This window comes from Pararge aegeria, chromosome 11 (genome assembly GCF_905163445.1).
Source record: "Pararge aegeria chromosome 11, ilParAegt1.1, whole genome shotgun sequence".
In the NCBI taxonomy this organism is placed as follows: domain Eukaryota; kingdom Metazoa; phylum Arthropoda; class Insecta; order Lepidoptera; family Nymphalidae; genus Pararge; species Pararge aegeria.
Genome location: NC_053190.1, coordinates 9,931,668 through 9,951,718, shown reverse-complemented (window position 1 = coordinate 9,951,718; position 20,051 = coordinate 9,931,668). Strand labels below are relative to the sequence as shown.

The 20,051-nt window shown below is 36.5% G+C and overlaps 3 protein-coding genes across 7 annotated transcripts in view; 1 reads left to right on the top strand and 2 right to left on the bottom strand.

Moving 5' to 3' along the window:
- LOC120627197 (WD repeat and FYVE domain-containing protein 3) overlaps nucleotides 1-470 on the bottom strand; it is a 40,243-nt gene extending 39,773 nt beyond the window's left edge. For all 5 annotated transcript variants that reach the window (XM_039895058.1, XM_039895060.1, XM_039895059.1 and 2 more), the window contains exon 1: nucleotides 19-470. In XM_039895058.1, coding sequence (XP_039750992.1) covers nucleotides 19-216 — 198 coding nt within the window. In that variant the 5' untranslated portion in view covers nucleotides 217-470. The remainder of the gene's footprint in view (nucleotides 1-18) is intronic.
- A 297-nt stretch (nucleotides 471-767) lies between these two features.
- On the top strand, nucleotides 768-5,481 carry LOC120627674 (cysteine and histidine-rich domain-containing protein). Its single transcript, XM_039895698.1, has 6 exons — nucleotides 768-941; nucleotides 1,451-1,587; nucleotides 2,036-2,238; nucleotides 2,361-2,583; nucleotides 3,710-3,904; nucleotides 5,140-5,481. Exons 1-6 carry the CDS (start codon nucleotides 863-865, stop codon nucleotides 5,362-5,364), a joined length of 1,062 nt encoding a protein of 353 aa, XP_039751632.1. The 5' UTR covers nucleotides 768-862; the 3' UTR covers nucleotides 5,365-5,481.
- Nucleotides 5,482-7,512: 2,031 nt separating this feature from the next.
- Nucleotides 7,513-20,051, bottom strand: part of LOC120627620 (nuclear receptor subfamily 2 group E member 1) — a gene marked incomplete at its 5' end in the record, with an annotated part of 37,740 nt that continues 25,201 nt past the window's right edge. The window contains 7 exons of the mRNA XM_039895632.1: nucleotides 7,513-7,711; nucleotides 8,702-8,807; nucleotides 10,086-10,167; nucleotides 10,989-11,228; nucleotides 13,908-14,018; nucleotides 14,852-15,025; nucleotides 15,935-16,086. Of these exons, the coding sequence (XP_039751566.1) occupies nucleotides 7,513-7,711; nucleotides 8,702-8,807; nucleotides 10,086-10,167; nucleotides 10,989-11,228; nucleotides 13,908-14,018; nucleotides 14,852-15,025; nucleotides 15,935-16,086 (1,064 nt within the window). The remainder of the gene's footprint in view (nucleotides 7,712-8,701; nucleotides 8,808-10,085; nucleotides 10,168-10,988; nucleotides 11,229-13,907; nucleotides 14,019-14,851; nucleotides 15,026-15,934; nucleotides 16,087-20,051) is intronic.

The following is a 20,051-nucleotide window of genomic DNA, read 5'->3' as shown; positions in this document are numbered from 1 at the left end:
AAAATATGCAGAACTTACCTTACAGAAAAGTGGTAGCATATTATACAATTTATCATCCTTTTCTGGTTCTGTCAATGGCTGTGGTGGATGGGTATATTCCGCAAACAGCTTCTTAAGATGCATTAACCCAAGCTGGACGTGAGATGAGCTGGACGATTCCGCAGCCTCCGCCGATGATGAGGCGGACGCCCCACGCAATTTGCGCATTAAATTCATTGTTTAAAAACAAAATCGATCACTAATTAAATCATTCTTAAAAGACAACTGTCTAATGTAGCAATTAATGTACATTCCCGTTTTATTTTTTAGTACATCTACCATAAATTGCGAACATTTTTACGCTACACAAAAGCATTTTTTATTATGGTCTAATTTTACATTCTACAGTTAACATATTTGATAGTTCACTTTAAAAATTACTGCAATTTATTGTTTTTTGGTGCCGGCACCGAAAAAAATGATTTTTATTGTTTTTATTTAATTTTATCAATAAAATAATATCCACCCCACAGCAGTTTTCTTTCAGCACTAGTGTTGAGTTTTAAAATATTAAATACTCCTCTGCAGAGGACCGGTAAACATCGGTTTTTAGATAGTTTCCACTTCCTTGCTTCACAGAGCTCGTGAATGAACTATATACTTGGGCACTCTGTGGTTTGGTTTGTGTGACATCTGAATTTAAAAAGCTAGAATCCAAAGCAAAATGCAAGAAAGCAAAAAGACACTTCAAGTGACACTGACATTGGACATAACAATGACTTTGACACTTTACAGCTCGAGTGGAAGGGTTGTAAAATGCGTTGACCGAATTAACAGAAATACTTCTATAGAAATCCATAAATTAGTGATAATTTTCTAAACTATGCCAGAAAATAAGAACTTAGTCATTTGTTATAACCGCGGTTGTGGTCAGCATTTCGATCCGAACATCAACGATAAAGGTATCCCTACACTGAAGTATAGATTTTTCTGGAAATATCCCATGCAATTTTTATATTATCAATAAAATTCGATATAGTACTTAAATATTGATATATAAGCTATAGTAAGTTGTTATAATGTTAAAGTAGTACTTAAATGTTTAATACGAATATCCAACATAATATTACTAACATTTTGTTTCGTTTGGTTAGGATTTGTAACATGTCCTCAATGCTAACACTAATAATATAAATATAACAAAAACATTATCGCGGTAGTAAATATATAAGTTAATGTTAACCATCTTTTTTCAAGTAAAAATAACTAGCTGCACCTTTGTGTCAAAAAAGTCAAGAATAAGTGAATAAATTCTTTAATAAACAGGATAATTAACACCAAAATAGATTTCCTTTTTTTTCAATGCATAATCTAAAAAGAAACTCTTTCACTTTGTTTCCATAAAGAGTGTAAAAATAAAATCTTGATGGTCATTATAACTATTAAAATAAATTTCATGATCCCTATTAAGACGAATGCTGTCACCATCCTGGCGCTCCAGTATTCCATGATGCTTACAAAGGATGGTCTTGTTGCAACAAGAAAAGTGTGGATTTTACTGAATTCCTCAACATCAAGGGATGTACAGTCTCAAAACATTCTAACGTGGTATGTACTGTTTTAAATGGTTAGAATATGATAACACTAAAAATAAGGGTCAGTTTTGAATGAATGAATAAGTAAATGTAAGAGAGAATACTTATTGTACACCACATAAAACAGGAGAAAATAGAATACATACATTTTGTTGTAGTATAGTGTAGTGATGCAGAGAAATGACTAAATTGCCTGCAAATTTAGGCTACACTGCAATAACCTATTTTGAGATATTTAAAGTTTAGTTTTTTTTAAATATATTATTAATCTTTTTAAGTTTGATATGACAATATTTCAAAGGTTATAAAATTTATTTTTCTATTCAATATATTTATTTTAAAATATATTATATATAATAAGTATAGTGTGTCCAAATAAAATGCTTCTTGGATTCTACTTTTAAGCTGTATTTTGTTAATATTTTAAAAATATTTCTTGAATGTGATCTTATATATATTAGAAACCACCAGAACCAGAGAAAAAGGTGCTAGATAGTGAATTGGAAAAGAAGGAAGTGATAGAAGTCAGAGCACCAATTATTGGACCCCAGCTAACCAGACCCCCATTTGAATCTCCAACAGTCACCTTAGAAGCTTGCATAGCAGATTCTTTAAAGGAAAACCTACAAAAAGCATCACAGCCGGCAGTGGCAGCATCTGATGGGTATATTCCTTGAATTGTTTTCATATAAAAATATTACATGCAATTAAAATATGATATTGTTAATTTAAATAATGAAAAATGACATTCTTCTCTCTTAAATCACCTATCTTTTTTTTGTGTAGGAATCAATTAGTAAAAATCGGAACAATTTGTAAGAATGGAGGATGCAACACACCTTACGAAGGGCCAGAGAGTAACAGCACCATGTGTACATATCATCCAGGCTGCCCTGTTTTTCACGAAGGGCTGAAATTTTGGACCTGCTGCCAGAAAAGAACCACAGATTTTGACACCTTCCTTAGTCAACCTGGATGCACTACAGGCACTCATAAATGGGTTAAAGAGGTAAGACTGCTATAGTTAGTTTCTTGTAATTTATCAAAATAAAATACTACTTACTTCAGATAATTCAAATCTAGAACATCTTACCATTATTCTTCTACTGTTCGAAATACCAGATCATTTCTACCGCGCACTTGCAAATTATGGAACAATCTCCCATCTGATGTGTTTTCTCAAAAATACAATCTAGGGTTATTCAAGGGGAGGATAAACAAATTCCTTAAAAGCGGGCAACGCATCGGTGGCTCCTCTGGTGCTGCAGATGTTTATGGGCAGCGGTGATCACTTATCATCAGGTGACCCACTTGCTCATTTGCCCGCTATTTATAATAATAAAAAAAAAAAACATCTTAATTTACCAACCAGGATTCGAACATTTTTCTACATGCATAGAGATAAATCTACATGCAGATAACATTCCAAAAATGTGTTAAACTTATGACAGTCCTTCATACCAATTAAAATTCCAAGGTGTTACAAATTATCACATGATGGCTTTGTAACAGTTGTATTAGAACCTATTTAGGTTATTTGTATTATTTTGTCTGAGATATTTATGCAGTTACTCAGGTAGACTGACTGACTTTGCGATTAATCCCATGACAATCTTAGAACTTTAAAGAAATAGGTGGCGGTTATTCCACCAGCAAAAACGTTTCCAATTAACACAGGCACACAACGCAATAATTATGCCAAAACCAAAATAACAATCTGTCTTCAAGTTTGTTAATGTAATATTTATAGCTGACACTTCGTAACGTGGGATAAGGGTTAAAAAGACAGGATAAAAAAGAGCGTAGTGCCTATGATATTGAACTTTTTGGAATTTTGTAAAAAAGCCAACATACACAGAAAAAGGCATTTTTATGTTTACCGAATTGGTACCCCAAAAAGGTACAGAATACAGATTTCAATATAAAGAGATATATACCCAGGAGTTACTCTTTGATATCTTGGGGTTGAACTCCAAAGATTGGAATACGTAATTTCATACGTAACTAACGGTAATAAGTACGTATGAATTTACTTTGGGAGTAGACAAAATGCTCGACTCTACCGTTCACGGTGTCTGTTGGCTGTAATAGTGTTTGAAAATATTGTCTTCAGTCTATTTTGTTTCCTTTCATAGAGTGCGCCGGCTGGAACAGTGAAGTGTCGCTGGGACTGGCATCAAACGCCGGAATATGTGATAATCAGTGTATATGCCAAGAAGTATGACCCATTCACCAGTTATATTAAAATAAACCCTATTCGCCTTAATACAAAGTTGGTTTTTCATGAAGAAGGAAATGCAGTGTTTGAAATTGATTTTGAGCTAAGAGGAGTGAGTATAGCTAACTATATTATAATGATAATAATATACTTTTCCATTGTGTTAATGTATCTGGTAATAAAAATAAATACCGACGTAGTATGTTACAAATTACAAAAATGCTTCCATTATATTTTATTGTCTTGTGATTTATTTGATAGCCTAGTAGTTCCAACTTTAGCCTTCCTTTCTGGAAGATTTGATTCAATCACCGGCACGTACCTCTAACTTTTAGGAGTTATGTGCATTTGAAATATCAGTTTCTTTAACGATGAACGAAAGAATTGGGAGGAGACCTGCATGCCCAAGAGCTCAAGATGGTCTCAAACACTTGTGAACTGTGGATCCTACCAATTCTGACTTGGGCACCGAGGTGAACTACTGCCTAAGACCGTTTCATTCAGAAAGGAGACTATTAAGTGGGCCGGTAATGAGTTGATACATACTAATCATTTTCATTATTGGGGTTTTCTAGAAATTGAGTGCTAGAGAGTTCGGAAATTTGCGTTGTCTACCTCTGTGCCTCGGAAGTCATGTTAAGAGCGTGACATAACCTTATTCGATTGCTAGGTGACCGCCCTGACAAGATAATTAATTATTAAACCCAACATAGAGTAAAACGTGTAAATAATTATTATAAAAAAATAAATAGTAAGCGTAGCTTGAGTTATGGGTACTAAGATGACTGATGAATATGAATATTGTACGTAAATACTTATAATATACATATAAACACCCAGACTCTGAAAAACATTCATGTTTATCACATAAACATTTTCCAGCTGTGGGAATCAAACCCACGGCCTTGGACTCAGCAAGGTCGCTGTCCTCTTCGCCAATCGACCGTATATATACATATATTTCATTTTGTACCAAAATTGAAACAAATTGTTAAGAAAACCTTCCTGATGCGTTAGAGGTAACTTTGACATTTTGTCTGTCGAATAAAGTGGCTGCTTAGCGGCAGAAATAAGCTTGGCGATAGTACTTTCCCGGACGAGTTCTCTCACAAAAAGCTCTTATAGTACTAAAAAGGTCGACCTTTAAATGCCTTTCTCGTGTAAAGGAGGAAGGAGGTTTGTTTCCAGCAACGGAACATTTGTGATGATGATATATTCTTATTTGTTAACAAGATATAATTTATACGAAAAAATAAATTGCAGGTGAACCCAGACATTCTTAATCAAACTGTAAAATAGAATTTCGCTGTCGGCTTTGTATTCTATGAATCTATATATGTTTTATAGGTAATCGATATAAGTAAAAGCAGTGCATCAATGATGCCCTCTAAAGTGGAAATAAAGTTGAAGAAAGGAGAGCCGGGCGCTTGGAGCAAGCTGGACTTCCCAAGAAAATCTGAACCCCAGCAAGAACCCCAGAAACCTCAGGATGAGCAGCCTGATGACGATTCTGTAGACTTATCTACCGTCGAAGCCATACAGTCTATGGGAAAAGTTAACGTCACCGGTTGATACATTTATTATGACATAGTTTCCCATTTTCGACAATGTCAAATCATCAATGTGTTCTTTATAACATAGGTCACGTTTGTTTTGTACTACCGAATGAAATGATCGCTTTCTTATAAGGTTGTTTTTTTTATTTCTATTGAACTGTCATAATGTGTTATATAATGGTGAAAAACACAAAATTTTTGTGCAGCTAAAAAAAAAATTTCTAACATACTAAAATCTTAAGAATGGGCTGCTACCTAGCCATATTTACCATGTACAATCGTTATATAATTATTGTATTATAAATTTTTTTTCGTCAAAATCCTATTTATCTCTTCTTTTTATTCCACTACAAGTTAGCCCTTGACTGCAACCTGGTAGTAAATTATGATAAATCCTAAGATGGTAACGGGCTAACCTGTTAGGGGTATGGCAGTTCTATAAACCCATACCCCTAATCGGTTTCTACGTGGCATCGTACCGGAACACTAAATCGCTTGGCGGTACGTCTTTGTCGGTAGGGTGGAAACTAGCCCTGGCCGAATGACAAGACCAAAGAAAACTCAGAAATTATAAATTCTCAAATTGCCCGAACAATATAGCTCTCACTTAAAACCACAGCGCGCATCGGGTCAGGAAGATCGTCGAAAGTCTAGGTTTCTAAAGTGTCTAAACGTTAAAGATATTAACTTGGATACACTTGTTGGACTTGCTCAATGCAAGACTATGATCGCAGCAACAACTAAAATAGATCGTAACGTTATATCCTGAACCCTGCCGGACGGGTGGAGAATTTGAGATCGATTGGCAGGCTAAAAATTGTGCGCTGGATAGAGTTGACCAAGATATTATAGGTACTATGGCACAACTGTGACTGTTATGTAGTGTTTTGCTTCTCTTTAGCTGACAGCATATTTCAAATCCACGTTTTGACATTTTTGTACTTACTATAAAAATAACAAGGGTAAATAAAATACTTCGCACCTATAAAATGGATATGTTTGTATAATTTATGTATGAATCATTCAGAACGCATTTTCATATTCTATGATAAATAAGTATATGGCAACATTTACAAGTTTACAACACTAACATGACTAGTAACTTGACTAGGATTAAATCAAATTTACAATATTTTTGTTACATAAGTATTTTAAAATTCAATATTAAGACATAACAATTCAAAACATATTTACATAATTTTTATATATTTCTTATTTATACAATTCTATGGGGATTTTTATACCTAAATTCTGTTATTTACATGACATTGATTTATAGTACCTATACTAAACTAATTTGGATCAAACATTACAATCAAACCAATAGTATTAGACCATTTTTATAATATTAGACCTCGACCATTAAAGGTATAACATCGCGTTATTTCCGCCTTTCTGGACAAGGCTGTGATAGGAAGTATAATGTTAGGACTTAGTTGTTTCATTACGAGTTTTCAAATCTGGCAATAATGTCAATTATTTTGTACTTAAACAAATCTCTAAATTAAATTTACAGATCTGTTTTCGTAAACTTGGTAAATAATGAAACTTTTGTCTAAACTATGACAGAAATATCATTAAATTAAGTTAAATTTTTATGATATAGGTACGATCATAATTATTCTTATTCATTCTATTTAATAGTGAATAGTTTACAAGAAATAATCAAAATTATATGAATACCTGGTCGGTCTATTGGTCACTGGTCTGCACGTTTAAATTTAGATCACGCGGGCCCAGGTCCGATTCCCGCGTCTGGTCAAAAATTTAGGTACCTATTGAGTTTTCAGAAACCCAGTTGGTCCAAGTTATAATCAATACCTTGAGACGAAAATCGTTAAAGCCCATTATCCCTTATTGGAGCAGCGTGGTGGTCCATTCTCTAAAACCGTCTCTCCTATGAAAGTGGAGGTATGTGTCCAGCAAGAAGTAAGTACGTTGTTTAATGTCAAATCGTGTCCGTACGATAATTTCTACCTATCAGCGATACACTTTAGAGTTTGGTCTTGTATTGAGACTCAAACGATGCGGAGATACCTCCTGGTAGCGTCGTTAAATAGTGGTATCCTTTCCACGGGAAACATTACGAAACTGCATTTAGTTTTAGTTAATAGATTAGTTTACAACAGAATTGGTACGAATCTTCTCTTCTTCAAGTAGTTCCTTAGGGTGAGGAGCAATGCTCAGTGGCTGTTTGCGGCTGTGGCTGGAACGCGGGCGTCAGTGCTGGCTGCATCCTATACATGTCGTGGAGCAGGGTTGCTACGGAGACATCGCCCACGGTTTCGCGAAACAGAAGCAGTTCTATGGAACGAGCTCGCACCGCACGTAGTGATGGTAGCAAGAGGAGTAGACGACCGAATCTGAAACAAATGGAGTTCTTCACCTGTTCTCTAATCTTCTTGAGCTAGATTCGAGATGTGACGAACATGGGATACCTTCTTGTATCACGAGAAAACAAAATTTTCAAAAAACTGCTAAAACGCAGATGGAATTCGAGCAACAGCTTTGTTTGTTGGTATTTATGCACCCATCACGGCTAGAATAGGAACGGGACAATTAGGTATCTTCCTGGGGAAAGGACATACATTTATTTTTATAAACTTTCGGAGCTGGCGTATAGTGAAAATAATATCCCATCCCATTTGGATATTATTTCCACTTCTATGAATAATAAACGGGGGTCACATTCCCCTATTCTATATTCCTGTCCTTTGGTGGACAAGTAAATTATATCCACTGTCAGGGGATAGCTTCGAGGGATATAATTTATGTCTCCTGCCTGAGCTAGCCATGCAGAAGCATATCCACCTAGAAACCAGACATAATTATATAGGCAGGAATCTGTGTACCCATGTTGTGCATCTCGTGAAGCTTATCCAGTTAACTTATTTACTCTACGGACCTTAAGCTGTCAATTTTGTACGGAGTAGGTACAAATCTTCGTTGGTAAACGATTGTCCTCCATAAAATGACAATAGGTACGTGGATATGACTTTAGTTTACATTGAAACTTACACTAAAGGCTATATTGGGAACGAATAAAAATAGTTTTCTTTTATTCCACTACAAATTAGCCCTTGACTGCCACCACACCTGGTGGTAGCGGGCTAATCTATTAGGGAGAATGACAGTAATATTAAACCCATACCTCTAATCGGTATCTACGCGACATCGTACCGGAATGCTAAATCGTTTAGCGGCACGTCTTTGTCGGTAGGGTGGTAACTAGCCACGGCCGAAGCCAAATTACCCCAACCGGGAATCGAACCCAGCTGTGCCAGGGAGGTCGTAAAATTCGAAGGCGAATAATCTGTTTAAAATGAAAATAATGTAAGTTGATAGGTACCTACCTGGTAGGTTGACGCGTGTATCTTGTCCTAACATAGTCTGCCAAAATGCACTGCGCTTGGTCTTGTAACATTTCTACAGGCTGTGTCTCACTCAATCCAGGAGTATCTGAGAAAATTGTCTCATTATTATGAAGCACTTTAAAATGTCGCAAAGTTTTGTACGGGCCTAATCTCATTCAAGTTTTTAAACCTACATTAGGCAGGTAAGTCCTTGACTCAATGGAAGCGGGCTAACCTGTTAGGGAGTATGGTAGTCATACCCCCTAATCGGTATTTATATGACATGGTGCGACACTAAATCGCTTATCGCGGCACGTTTTTGTCGGTAGGGTGGTAACTAGCCACGGCTAGAGCCTCCCACCGGACCAAACCAGAGAAAATTCAGAAACTCCCAAATTTCCCTTGCCTTTGCCGGTACGGGACTCCTTCTTATTCACACTAACGCCAGGGAAGTCGTTAGGGATGAGTAGGTACAATTCTTACAATTGCAATGAGTGGCGATAACTATTTAAGTAGGTACATTCGTTAACTTAAACTATTCGACGATGAATGGAGAGTAGGTAACATTATGGAGAACTCTCAGGCATGCAAGTTTCCTCACGATGTTTGTCTACATCGTTAAAGCAAGTGATATTTTATTGGTTAAAACGCACATAACTTAGAAAAGTTAGAGGTGCGTGCGCGATTCGAACTCAGCACGCCGAACGTAAAGTCGAAGTCCTTCCCACCAATCACCGCTTTCACTTATAATTAAACACTCACGCTTATATTATTTGGAAATAATTTCCACCCGTGGAGATGAGAAGCATCTCTACCGAATTTGAAGGTACCTAATGTCCCTCACTCGATTGCCTCGTTGGTCTATTGGTTAGCTGCTGTGCTACAGAATGCGAGATCTTCGGTTCGATTTTCGGGTCGGGCTAACTGTTTGGTCTCGGGACCAAACCGAAGTTAGGAAGTTGGCGGAATTCACCCTTTTGCTTCAGACAATAGACTGTCTATCCGGCTTATTATCTATAGCATGTTTTGATTGCACTTGCATCTTGCATTGACGCCACGTGGTGGGTTCATGCTCTACAACCCTTTATTCTATGAGAGAGGAGGCCTGTGCCCGCATGGGACGTTAGGCAATAAGCTAATGGTGTTTCCTAACAATTATTATGGACCGGTGGGGTGCTAGTGATTAGAACCGTGCTAGCCTAGACGGAGAAAACTGTAAAAACCAAATCGAAACCTCCGAGCCGCATTCCCATTTTTGTATTAAGATCAACGTTTCTGAACTATTCAGGCTATTCACGCTGTCGCAGCTATGCTACACAACCCTCAACCAGTCTACATGTGTATATTAAATTCCTAGTTGTAGTTTACATTACTGCACACAAACCTGGTGAAAAGAGAACTATCGCTTTCATGCAGCCGCATTCGCTTCCATCGGGGGCGATTTGACGAAACCGGCAAAGGATTTCCTGCGAAATAAATATATATTTATTATTTGTAGATAAGCATTTTTATACATATATTATAAGCATTTATAAGTATTTATGTATATTATTCATAAATATTTATCAGTGTTCAGTTATCTTAGTACCCATAACACAAGCAACGCTTACTTTGGGGCTAGATGGCGATGTGTGTATCGTCGTATATATTTATTGTAATAGTATATTTTATCTATAACTAGATATAGTGGGTCGTTGACTCCATCATCTCACCCGATAGAAGTCCTTATAGATAGGACTTCTATCTAGTGCAAGACACTCCAGCATCTTGTCAACGTTTGTCGGTCCCCTGAAGCTTTTCCTTAAGATATGTCGGTAAGTTGGTTTCTTCTAAGGACATCCTCTTTTCTGATTTGATCACATAGAGTTAGCTCGAGCAAAGCTCTCTCCGTCGCCAACCGAGTGGCAGTGAGCTTTTGTATGAGGCCCGTAGTTTGCGAACTTGCTGATTTAGAACGCCATCAATACCAACACAACAGTGCAAGTTTAAAGAATGTTCGTAAAATTATTATTGTAATGTATTTTTGTAACATTGCCCTTGACTGCAATCTCACCTGGTGGATCGTGATGATGTAGGTAATTTATGATAGTCGCGGGTTTACCTGTTACATGAAAAATTGCACATTATGAACCCCAAAATTGCACCATTAATTGTTGGTGATCGAACCCGGGACCTCCCACTAAAAAGACTACAGCGCTCACCATTGCGCCAGCGACTAATGAGGAATGAGGGGGAGAAAGTTCGAAATCAGCAAAACTGTTCGAAACTGTTCGAACAATGTCCTCACCTGTAAAGTATTAAGTTCAAGATCAGCCAGCGGTTCAGGTGGCAGCCTCGCTCGAGCAGCTGGAGCGGCCAGCAGTGGTGCTAAGTCCCACGGCGCCGACCACTGCGCTAGGTGCAGCACAAACAGGTCTTTCCACGCCGACCGCAGCAGAACTAACTGGTCACTCGCTGCTAGCGCCTGGAATGGTGCCAGACAACGCACCCATCTTACCGCCATGAAGAGGAGGCGTGCGCTTGTCTCCTGGAATTGGAAAACATTTTTTTTCTTCTGGCCATACACAGATTAGCCAATGTCAGGTGTATACCTATATGTTTAATAAAAGTTAGTTAAGCTTGAAATATAAAATATCAGGAGAAATTGACTTGACACGTAAAAAGGGCAGGATACTTCGCAAATGGCGGACGCGGCCTCCCAAACTTTTCCCCAAATCTACCACAAACTCGCCCCAAAAAGGACTGGTGCTCTTTACTGCACATACCGCACTACCAGCGCCATTCACACAAAAGCTAGCCGCCTGTATAGGCAAGTTCTAACCAATATTATATTGTAAATTTTAACCTTTTATAATATTTAAAAGAACTCACCCATACAAAAAGCCAAGCACACCACAACTTGCACAATATAAACAACACCAATCCTCCTCAAAACGAGTTCTCAGTAAATTTAAAGAAAAACAAAAACACGAAGCCTCCCGCCTTTTTCTTAAAGAAGATATTCGTAGCTATTAACAACTTACAACACTGTACAACGTGTAAATTAAAACCGAAATATTACTTTACAGGCTTTAAAGGTACTTTACGCACTGCCTCTGAGACTTATCTGTGACATCGAAACTTTAACAGTCTTTGAGTAAACCACTGCCATAGTTTTTACCGAATGAAATGAAATAGAGCCACAAAACATGACAAAATTAAAATCAAGTGACACACATCCCTTTATTAGACTGATACGCGTCGCGTAGCGTGGGTACTATGCACGTGTCGGTCTTTGTTCTTCAATAGTGTTGTCTCAAGTAAACACTTAGTACACACAGAATTTTTGTGACTTCATTTGTATGGAAAAATAAACATGCGTATTTTTCCATACAACCGAATTCACAAGGAATCACCATGTAAAAATATTAAATCAAAAGAAGCATGTTTAATTAATATACTTATGCATCTTTCAACAATAAGTATTTTGTAATTCGGTTACACGTTGTATAGCATAGGTTTACACATAAAAGAAGTGAATGAATTATTTACTTATTAATAAGAAAAAATTGAATATGTAGGTATATAGATTATGTTTATAAAATAGATTTTAAGGCCCACGTTAATAGCATATCATCTACAGATTTGGGCCGTAAGATTTTTCTGCAGTCAGCAGGGAGTATACAACTAAAATCTTTGTTGTAAATAGGTATGATCTAAGTACCTATTGTAGGTAATTATATTATTTTATCGATCATAGAAACGATTTTTTTTTTTATATGTTATAGTGTATATACCAACACCATCTACAGCACTTAAATTTCTCCCTATCCTAGGTTATCTAAAAGAGAACGCTTAGGTAAAAGCGATACAAATTATAGCTATTAATGTATTTTTGTACATTCTTTTCTTTCATTTTTAGTTTGTATCTGTTCTTTAATTTTTCACCCTGGTGTGCAATTAATTACATATACAACGGAGTAAGTATATAAGGTTATAGGCGTTACAAAGTCAACAACGCGTTACGACCGATGGGCGGGGTAAGTCAATTGAAGGCGAAAAGTCACCCCTCGGCCGCCCAATCGCGACTCCGCGCCCGCCCTCGAGTCAAAAAGACACCTATCGAAGTCATTGCACATACCCATCACAAGAACTTGTGGATTATTGTACAAGTTCTCGCCACATTAAACTTTAAATTCGCGAGGAATAAACGCAACAGTCCTTTAGAATAGTTAATTAAATTAGGTAAGTAGATATACTAAGCTAAAATCTGAATGAAGAGGTATAATATTGAAATCAGTCTTACACAGGTACCTACGCAGAAAGGCACAAAATTCTAATAAAGTTTTCCCGAAGCCACTGTCTAATCTTTCTTTATTTAGACATTTTTCTCTAAAGTGATACCTAATCGTGAAGATTACATTCGTTATCAACCTTAAATTGTAAAGCTACTAGAGTACTAAATACGATCTCATCCATGAAGAAGGCCACATTAAACTTAGTCGGATATTCTTTTCTTATCATTATCTCACGGTGCAAGATTGACCTTCAGAAACGATTTATTTAATTTTATTGGCGAGGTAATTTAAGCTAGTTTAACAGAACAGAAGTACAAGTAAAGTATGAGAGTAAGTTACAGTTACAGTTAAAAGAGACAGTTAGTTCATAAGTTGGCTGTTGGACAAGATGCTACTCTAATATCGTGTAGCTAATCGTTCTTTCGGTTGCACCTTCCCGTGTTTGGATAGAAAAGGTTTATTGAGACTTTACTTCATGAATGTACATTATTTTATGAATCATCAATAATATTCGCAGCGCGCGCCAATAAAGCTCCCGCCAGCTACCACAACTTTTGCTGACATCTTTTAATAATAATAGTCACATTCTGTGAATCTTCCCATGAATCACACACGTCCATTCGTGGAAATCCTATGAAAATGAGTTCGGTACTTAGCTGATAGATAGACAAACGCGGCTGGGGCTTTGTTTTAAGTAAGGTATTTATTAAACTTAGTAATTTATTTATATATTCACTTTATTGCACAACCAAAAAAAACGGTTTACAAAAGGCGGACTTAATGCTAAAGCATTTTCTACCAGCCAACCTTCAGACGTGCGAGAAAAAAAAGCGAGGATGTGGTTTAAAATTTTAAGAAGAAAAATATAAATATACACATGTAATCTAAGGATGTATATAAGCAATAGGGTAAGGGTTAATTTTTCTCACTTGTAATAACTCCCACGTAGGCGCGAGTGGAGTCCCGAATGCGTTTGCTGGCGGACGCAATAAAGAAGGGTCACCCTGAAGTTGCAATTGCTTCGCGCTCCACATCAATTCCTAAAATAAATTTGTTGCTTTTCATTTCATAGTCCAGACAAACGGTTTATTAGTTGAAACCTTACAGTGAACATTAAAATCTTCATCTTCATCACCATCATAACAACCCATTACCGGCCCACCACAGGGCACAAGTCTCCTCCCATCAGGCATGCAGGTTTCCTCTCGATGTTTTCCTTCACCGTTGAAGCTAGAGATGTTTTAATTGCTTAAAACGCATAAAGCATAGAAAAGTAAGAGGTGCCTGCTGAGATTCGTACCCGGACCCCCGAAAAAGTAGTCGAAGTCCTAATCGCTGGGCTATCACCGCTCACTTGCTGCGTTATTATGATCTTAATTTGCTATGATCCGCAAAAATCAAAACTAGTTTGGTTTAATTTTGGCTGTTTTGTTGTGGCGTCAACAATTAAGTATAAGATCACTTTGTTGACTTCATCTTATTCATCTTGTTGTTATTTTTATACTTAAAGTGTAGTCTTGTAGTCAGTAGTAGATCTGTTTGTCACCGAGCTATTCCGTGAGTACTAACGCCATCCTTGTTTCTGTGTTCCGGTGAGAAAGCGTCGTTGCCGAGGCTTAAAAACCAACCTATAGGGTAGGTTTTTATTTGCACTAGAGAAAAATCCGAAATTTATTCATTTATTATTATACCAGATCGCCAGAATCAGAAATCGCCTGAAATCATGGAAAATTGGTGCCGTTTCCCCGTCACTTGTTCTTTGTGAAAAACGAATGCACCATTTATAGAATAACACTTGCCAATTTAGTTATGAGATTTCTCACAACAGTATTGGTTCCAGGGCATTTTATTTTAATAGAATATAGTTACTAACCTGACATTTATCACTTGACATAAGCATGTGTAGCAGTCCAGGAGGGAGTGGTGCGAGGAAGGGCTCGGTAACTAAGGGCACTGGGCTAACCGCTCCAGCTCCACCCGTATTGCTTGAACCGGCGGACGACGCCGTACTCAAAGGTGCAGGTTCGCTGATTCCGCTTATGCTAAACTATAGAAAAAAAGAACAAAAAAAACTATAGAACATGGAAAATAAGCGATTGATAAATACTTTAATGAGGATGCGAGAATATTGTTTATTCTAAAAATTTTATATGATTGGATTATTAAAGTAATTAGAGCTTTTTATTATTATTTTTTTATTTATAGTATTTCACTAACTACTAAAATTAATCTTAATTATTCTTTGCATCCAGAACTCAACTCACTGCACATTCATCTAATATCGAATGAGTTTAATACACAATTTAATAATTCCATAAATACACAATAACTATGGATATAATAAATATGGATCTTACAGCTTATAAGTACTCTCATGTGTCTCTTAATCGTTTTTTCTCCTTCTAACTGACAATATAGTTTTATATTTGCAAGTTGTGGCAGTCTTTAAGTGGGTCTACAATATTACATTTATATGTTTTTTCATTTTTTGTTTAGTTTTTATGAGTTGTTGTTGTAACCTGTTGATTGTCCCTTAAATAAATAAATAAATAAAAAACCTTTAACCTGGTAAAAAAGCAATACAGTAAACAGGAGATATCACATTAATTAATCCAAGTTAGGTAGATCTGCACTACGATTACGTAGATATTTCCTTATTTGTGAATCCAGATGTATCAATATATAACAAAAAAGAGACATACAGGCTCATGCATAGGAATGTTAATGAACAAGCCAGATCCAATGGCAAAATAAATGTATTGCATTTTTATAATAATATCTGACAGATGCTAGACTCGTCAGATTCGCGATTATATAGATACGTTACATTATGTTTGTTATATGTTACATTATGTTTGTGTTACGGAGAAACTTATCGTTAACTTAACCTTAGTAGATAGTAAGTAGCTACATAATTATAATAAAAACATTTAAGAAAAAACAATAAGTTACTAACCTGGAAATTGAACGGCTGAGCCATTGAGGTGTAAGGCGATGGAGGAGAAAGCTTCAACGGGTGCGGTTTGTGTGTGTGTGCGAGTGAAGGCGGTAAGGCTAATGCACCTGGATGCGGCTTAGGCTTCCGGGGACCTCGCTCGTGCTGGACCGCTGCCATAAAGGAAAATGTTTTGATTATTTATGCCCATTTGCACTAACGACGGACAAGGCAATGCCTAAGTAAGTAACGCCTAATCAAAGAAAATTCCACGGCACACCTTCGATCAATCAGTTTTCTACCGATCACCTGTCTATGTTTCTTGCCACAAGGTGTGGAATGTTGTGTTTGTATTATCGTATTGTTCATTTTTCGTTTGTTCGGCTATTAAAAAAAACAGAGTTATATTTTTTTCATCTGTCAAGTGTCAGTTTACGAAAGTTGTAGCTTAAGGCGGCGCCTAACGTCTTTAGACAGATTCCTAGGCATACATTTACGTTTCGTTAATGGGTTGCCGCTAGGCAACTCATATAACCTTACTTGTCTATACTACTACTATATTTCTTGCCACTATTTTGTGTTTGTATTATCATATTTTCTTAATTTTCGTATTGAGGTTATCAAAAAAACCGAAATTATATTTTTTGCAACTGTCAAGTGTCAGTTTACGAGTGTCGTCGCCTTTAGACATCACATAAGAGTTAGTCAAACGTTTTTTTCTCTAGAAATCAATAGGCATGTGATTAAGGCTATTCCTAAGTTTAGTCAAAACGGGCATCAGCTAGTATAGATTAAAGCTTGCGAGTTCTACCCTCTATCTAACCTACTCTATGTATTCTTATTTACGTTTTTTTATCTGTATAAAATAAAAGTGTATTCAATCATTACAGATTCAATAATTAAACCACGGTACATACTGGTGAAGAATAAAAATAAAGTAATATTACTTAACTCTTATGTAAATGTAAATAAAAAGTTAAAATGACAATCAAAGTAGGCTTTTCGTTTTATTACAAATTGCAACTTCAGCGTTGTTGAACACGGAGGATTATAGAGCCGTGAACCGCTTATGTACCTACAGCCGATGCCCGGGACCCCGATAAGCCAGGATCACGTTGCCTATAAGCCTACTACCTATAGCATAAACCTACCTATATTACTCGGCAATGTCCACAATGCACGCAATAAAATAAAGTATGACTAAATATTGCCACTTAATTAGCTATATCGAGTATCTAGACACGCGTTAGCGTATAACGCCAAGTACACCTAAAAAAAACTAAGGATGCAGCACCAGAGTGTTATTACACGAACCGTTTGACTTCTTAATATCAAAAAATCATTTAAGGTTCTTTGTCGTGTAGGTACCAGTCAGTCGTTATAGGTAACATTTATTAGCCGAATTAATGCCCATATACTGCATGCTGGCCTGGCTGACCTATAAGTCTGTATATATATATATTTATATCATATATAATATTTGCCTGTTGAACACAAATTACCGAAAGACTTTTTTTGACCTATAAAGGTTAGCCACTCACATAATTAAGACCATACAGCCATTATTGAATGCAGTGCATTGTGTGCAAAAACAGAGAAGACGTCCAAAGCATGTCACACTTCTCACCCGTGGAATATTGCTAGCTCACAAACTGTTCCCTTTTCCTCATTTTAATGTAAGCGTTTAGAACATTAGAAGTAAAAACATTACTGTGAACTGCTGATGAATGAATTGACTAACCGCCTGTTCGAGAAACACTACTAAAGTGAAGTGGTGGTTGATGCTTCAAAATCGTCGTGTACACAGATTCTGTATGTTCGTAATTCTGTGGCAACACTTTACTATCGTTCGCGTAATAGTAAAGTGATTTAAAGTCAAAGTCAATATTTTTTGAATAGTTATAAAATAATTAGTAAACTAGTTCTAGTGCCTGTGTTGTGTCGCATACAAACAATTAAAGCTTTTTAAAAAAAGAAATTAAAAATGTAAATTTATATTTTAATACGTAAATTAATAATGTGCACAAAAAATGTGCAGAAATTTCTCCATAGCGTAGGTAAAATACACTTGCATTAAAATAAATACGCCAGGATCAAAGAACGCACATTAAACATTAAACAGTTCGTTGGCATGATCAATGTGCACTTGCCCCAGAGTAATGACGTCACGCAATCAGCTTACCGGGGCTGAGTCCATGAGAATGCGGCTATTGTGTCCGCACATGGCGAAGCCCGATCGCATACGCTCGTTCCCGCGTTCGTGCCGGCTTAAAGTGAAAATGTGAATAGTTACGGACACTCCGCATGGCCGTGGCTTAAATACTATTGAAAGGGGTACCGACTACCGACTACCGAGTGCAGATGTGATGTGTTCGAAGATATTTAACAAATGGAGGAAACGGATTTAGACTCGTATAGAAGACTATGTACTCGTACGTTTAAATGACTAGCCAGAAATGGGGCTAATATGTGGGGGTATTTTTATTACAGTATTTATGATAGAAAAATACTTTTCCTCCAATGTTGTTCTTGGGGAAATAAATGTAAAATGTGTTCATAAAAATACGCAGTGCCAACCATAATCAACTATAGACAACAGAGACAACAATAATTCACGAATAAATGGGGTCACGGACCATGGATTGCGAAAAAGATCTATTAAAATATTAAAACACTAATTTATATTCACTTTTTAGCTATATAACATAACACTATTCGTTCTGATTGGCAATTTATTTATTTTTTCAGGGAAACTGAAAAATACATTTCGCGAAATTATTAGTGTGTACCTTTGTATCTCTATGCAAATTAATTTAATATCATATTTCAATATTAGCAATTTAATATTAAATCTTATCATCATATTATCAACCGATGCAACGAGACCGTAGAAGTCTAGGACGGTGGATTTCCAAATTGCACGGACTTGTGCGTCTTACACATTTAAAGTTATTTCGTTTGATTTTTGGAACGACTGAACCAATGTGGCATTCACTGCCTTTGTTCTTTGAGTATCTTAAGCTACATTTGCAACTGTGCAAAAGCTTTATCAAGTTTTGGAGAACCTTTTTCGACTCTTGGTTGATACAGGACTGCCTTCAAGGAAGACCTTGAAAACTCTTTGTTTTTAAAAAATAAACGAATTCTACAAATTGAAAAATGTGATTGTGACAATGTGTATACCAACCAAAATAAGTTTAAATATCGATAGTGTGTTTATTAGAGCATAAGACTCGTAGGTTTGTGCTACACCTGCCTGTAACCTCAGTGTCGTCAGGGAAAATTTGGGGTCCGACGTGGGGCACGAAGTTAGAGCTTTGAACCAGCCTACAGAAAAGTCCCTCGGGTTGTTTGAGGCTTCAAACTTCGGCTAGGCAAATAAAAACAAGGTTTTAACAGACGTTAGGCCGTATTCAGCGAAAACTTATCTAATAATTAGAAATTATGCTCTCTTATGATTCTTGCTATCTGGCTTATAGGTCGAAAACTCAAAACGATGCCTCAGGCAAAGAACTAGCGTCAGTGCAGCGGCACGTAACATGTATGTAGGGGAGTATACGCAACTGTAACAAATGTTAACCTTTGTTTATAGGGCGAGTGTAATCCCAAATAGAACACGTGCTTTTTTCTCGGCTTCTTTCCCAACACACTGACTTCTTGTGTTTGCAAATTCGACTTTAATAGTTTCAGTGAAGGTCTGAAATCACCTAAATTAAATAACCCCGAGGGGCATTCAAGCCAAGGGGCTTAGTTATGGTGTGACGCGGATAAGCGAGATTTTAATTACATGTTCGAGTATTGAAACAAAGTAAGTCTGGGCTGTCATACGTCATGTTTTTAACATAATTACCTATTATAAACAAACTTCCTTAATTTTACGACCTCTGTATTAGATGGTGCCATTGGTGTACGAATTGATATATATTGCTTTATAATCTACAAAAATACATTTACAAACAAAAATTCAACTTACATGCACATATGTATAAAGGAAATATTAATTTCTATGCATATCCGAGCATTGAATCGATTCTAGGAAGTCTATTTGAGCCAAAAACGCCGCCAATCTGCAATACTGTGAATGTAAACTTGAATTAAGAGAAAATTACGTCTTAGGTATAAAGGGGCAGAGTACCAG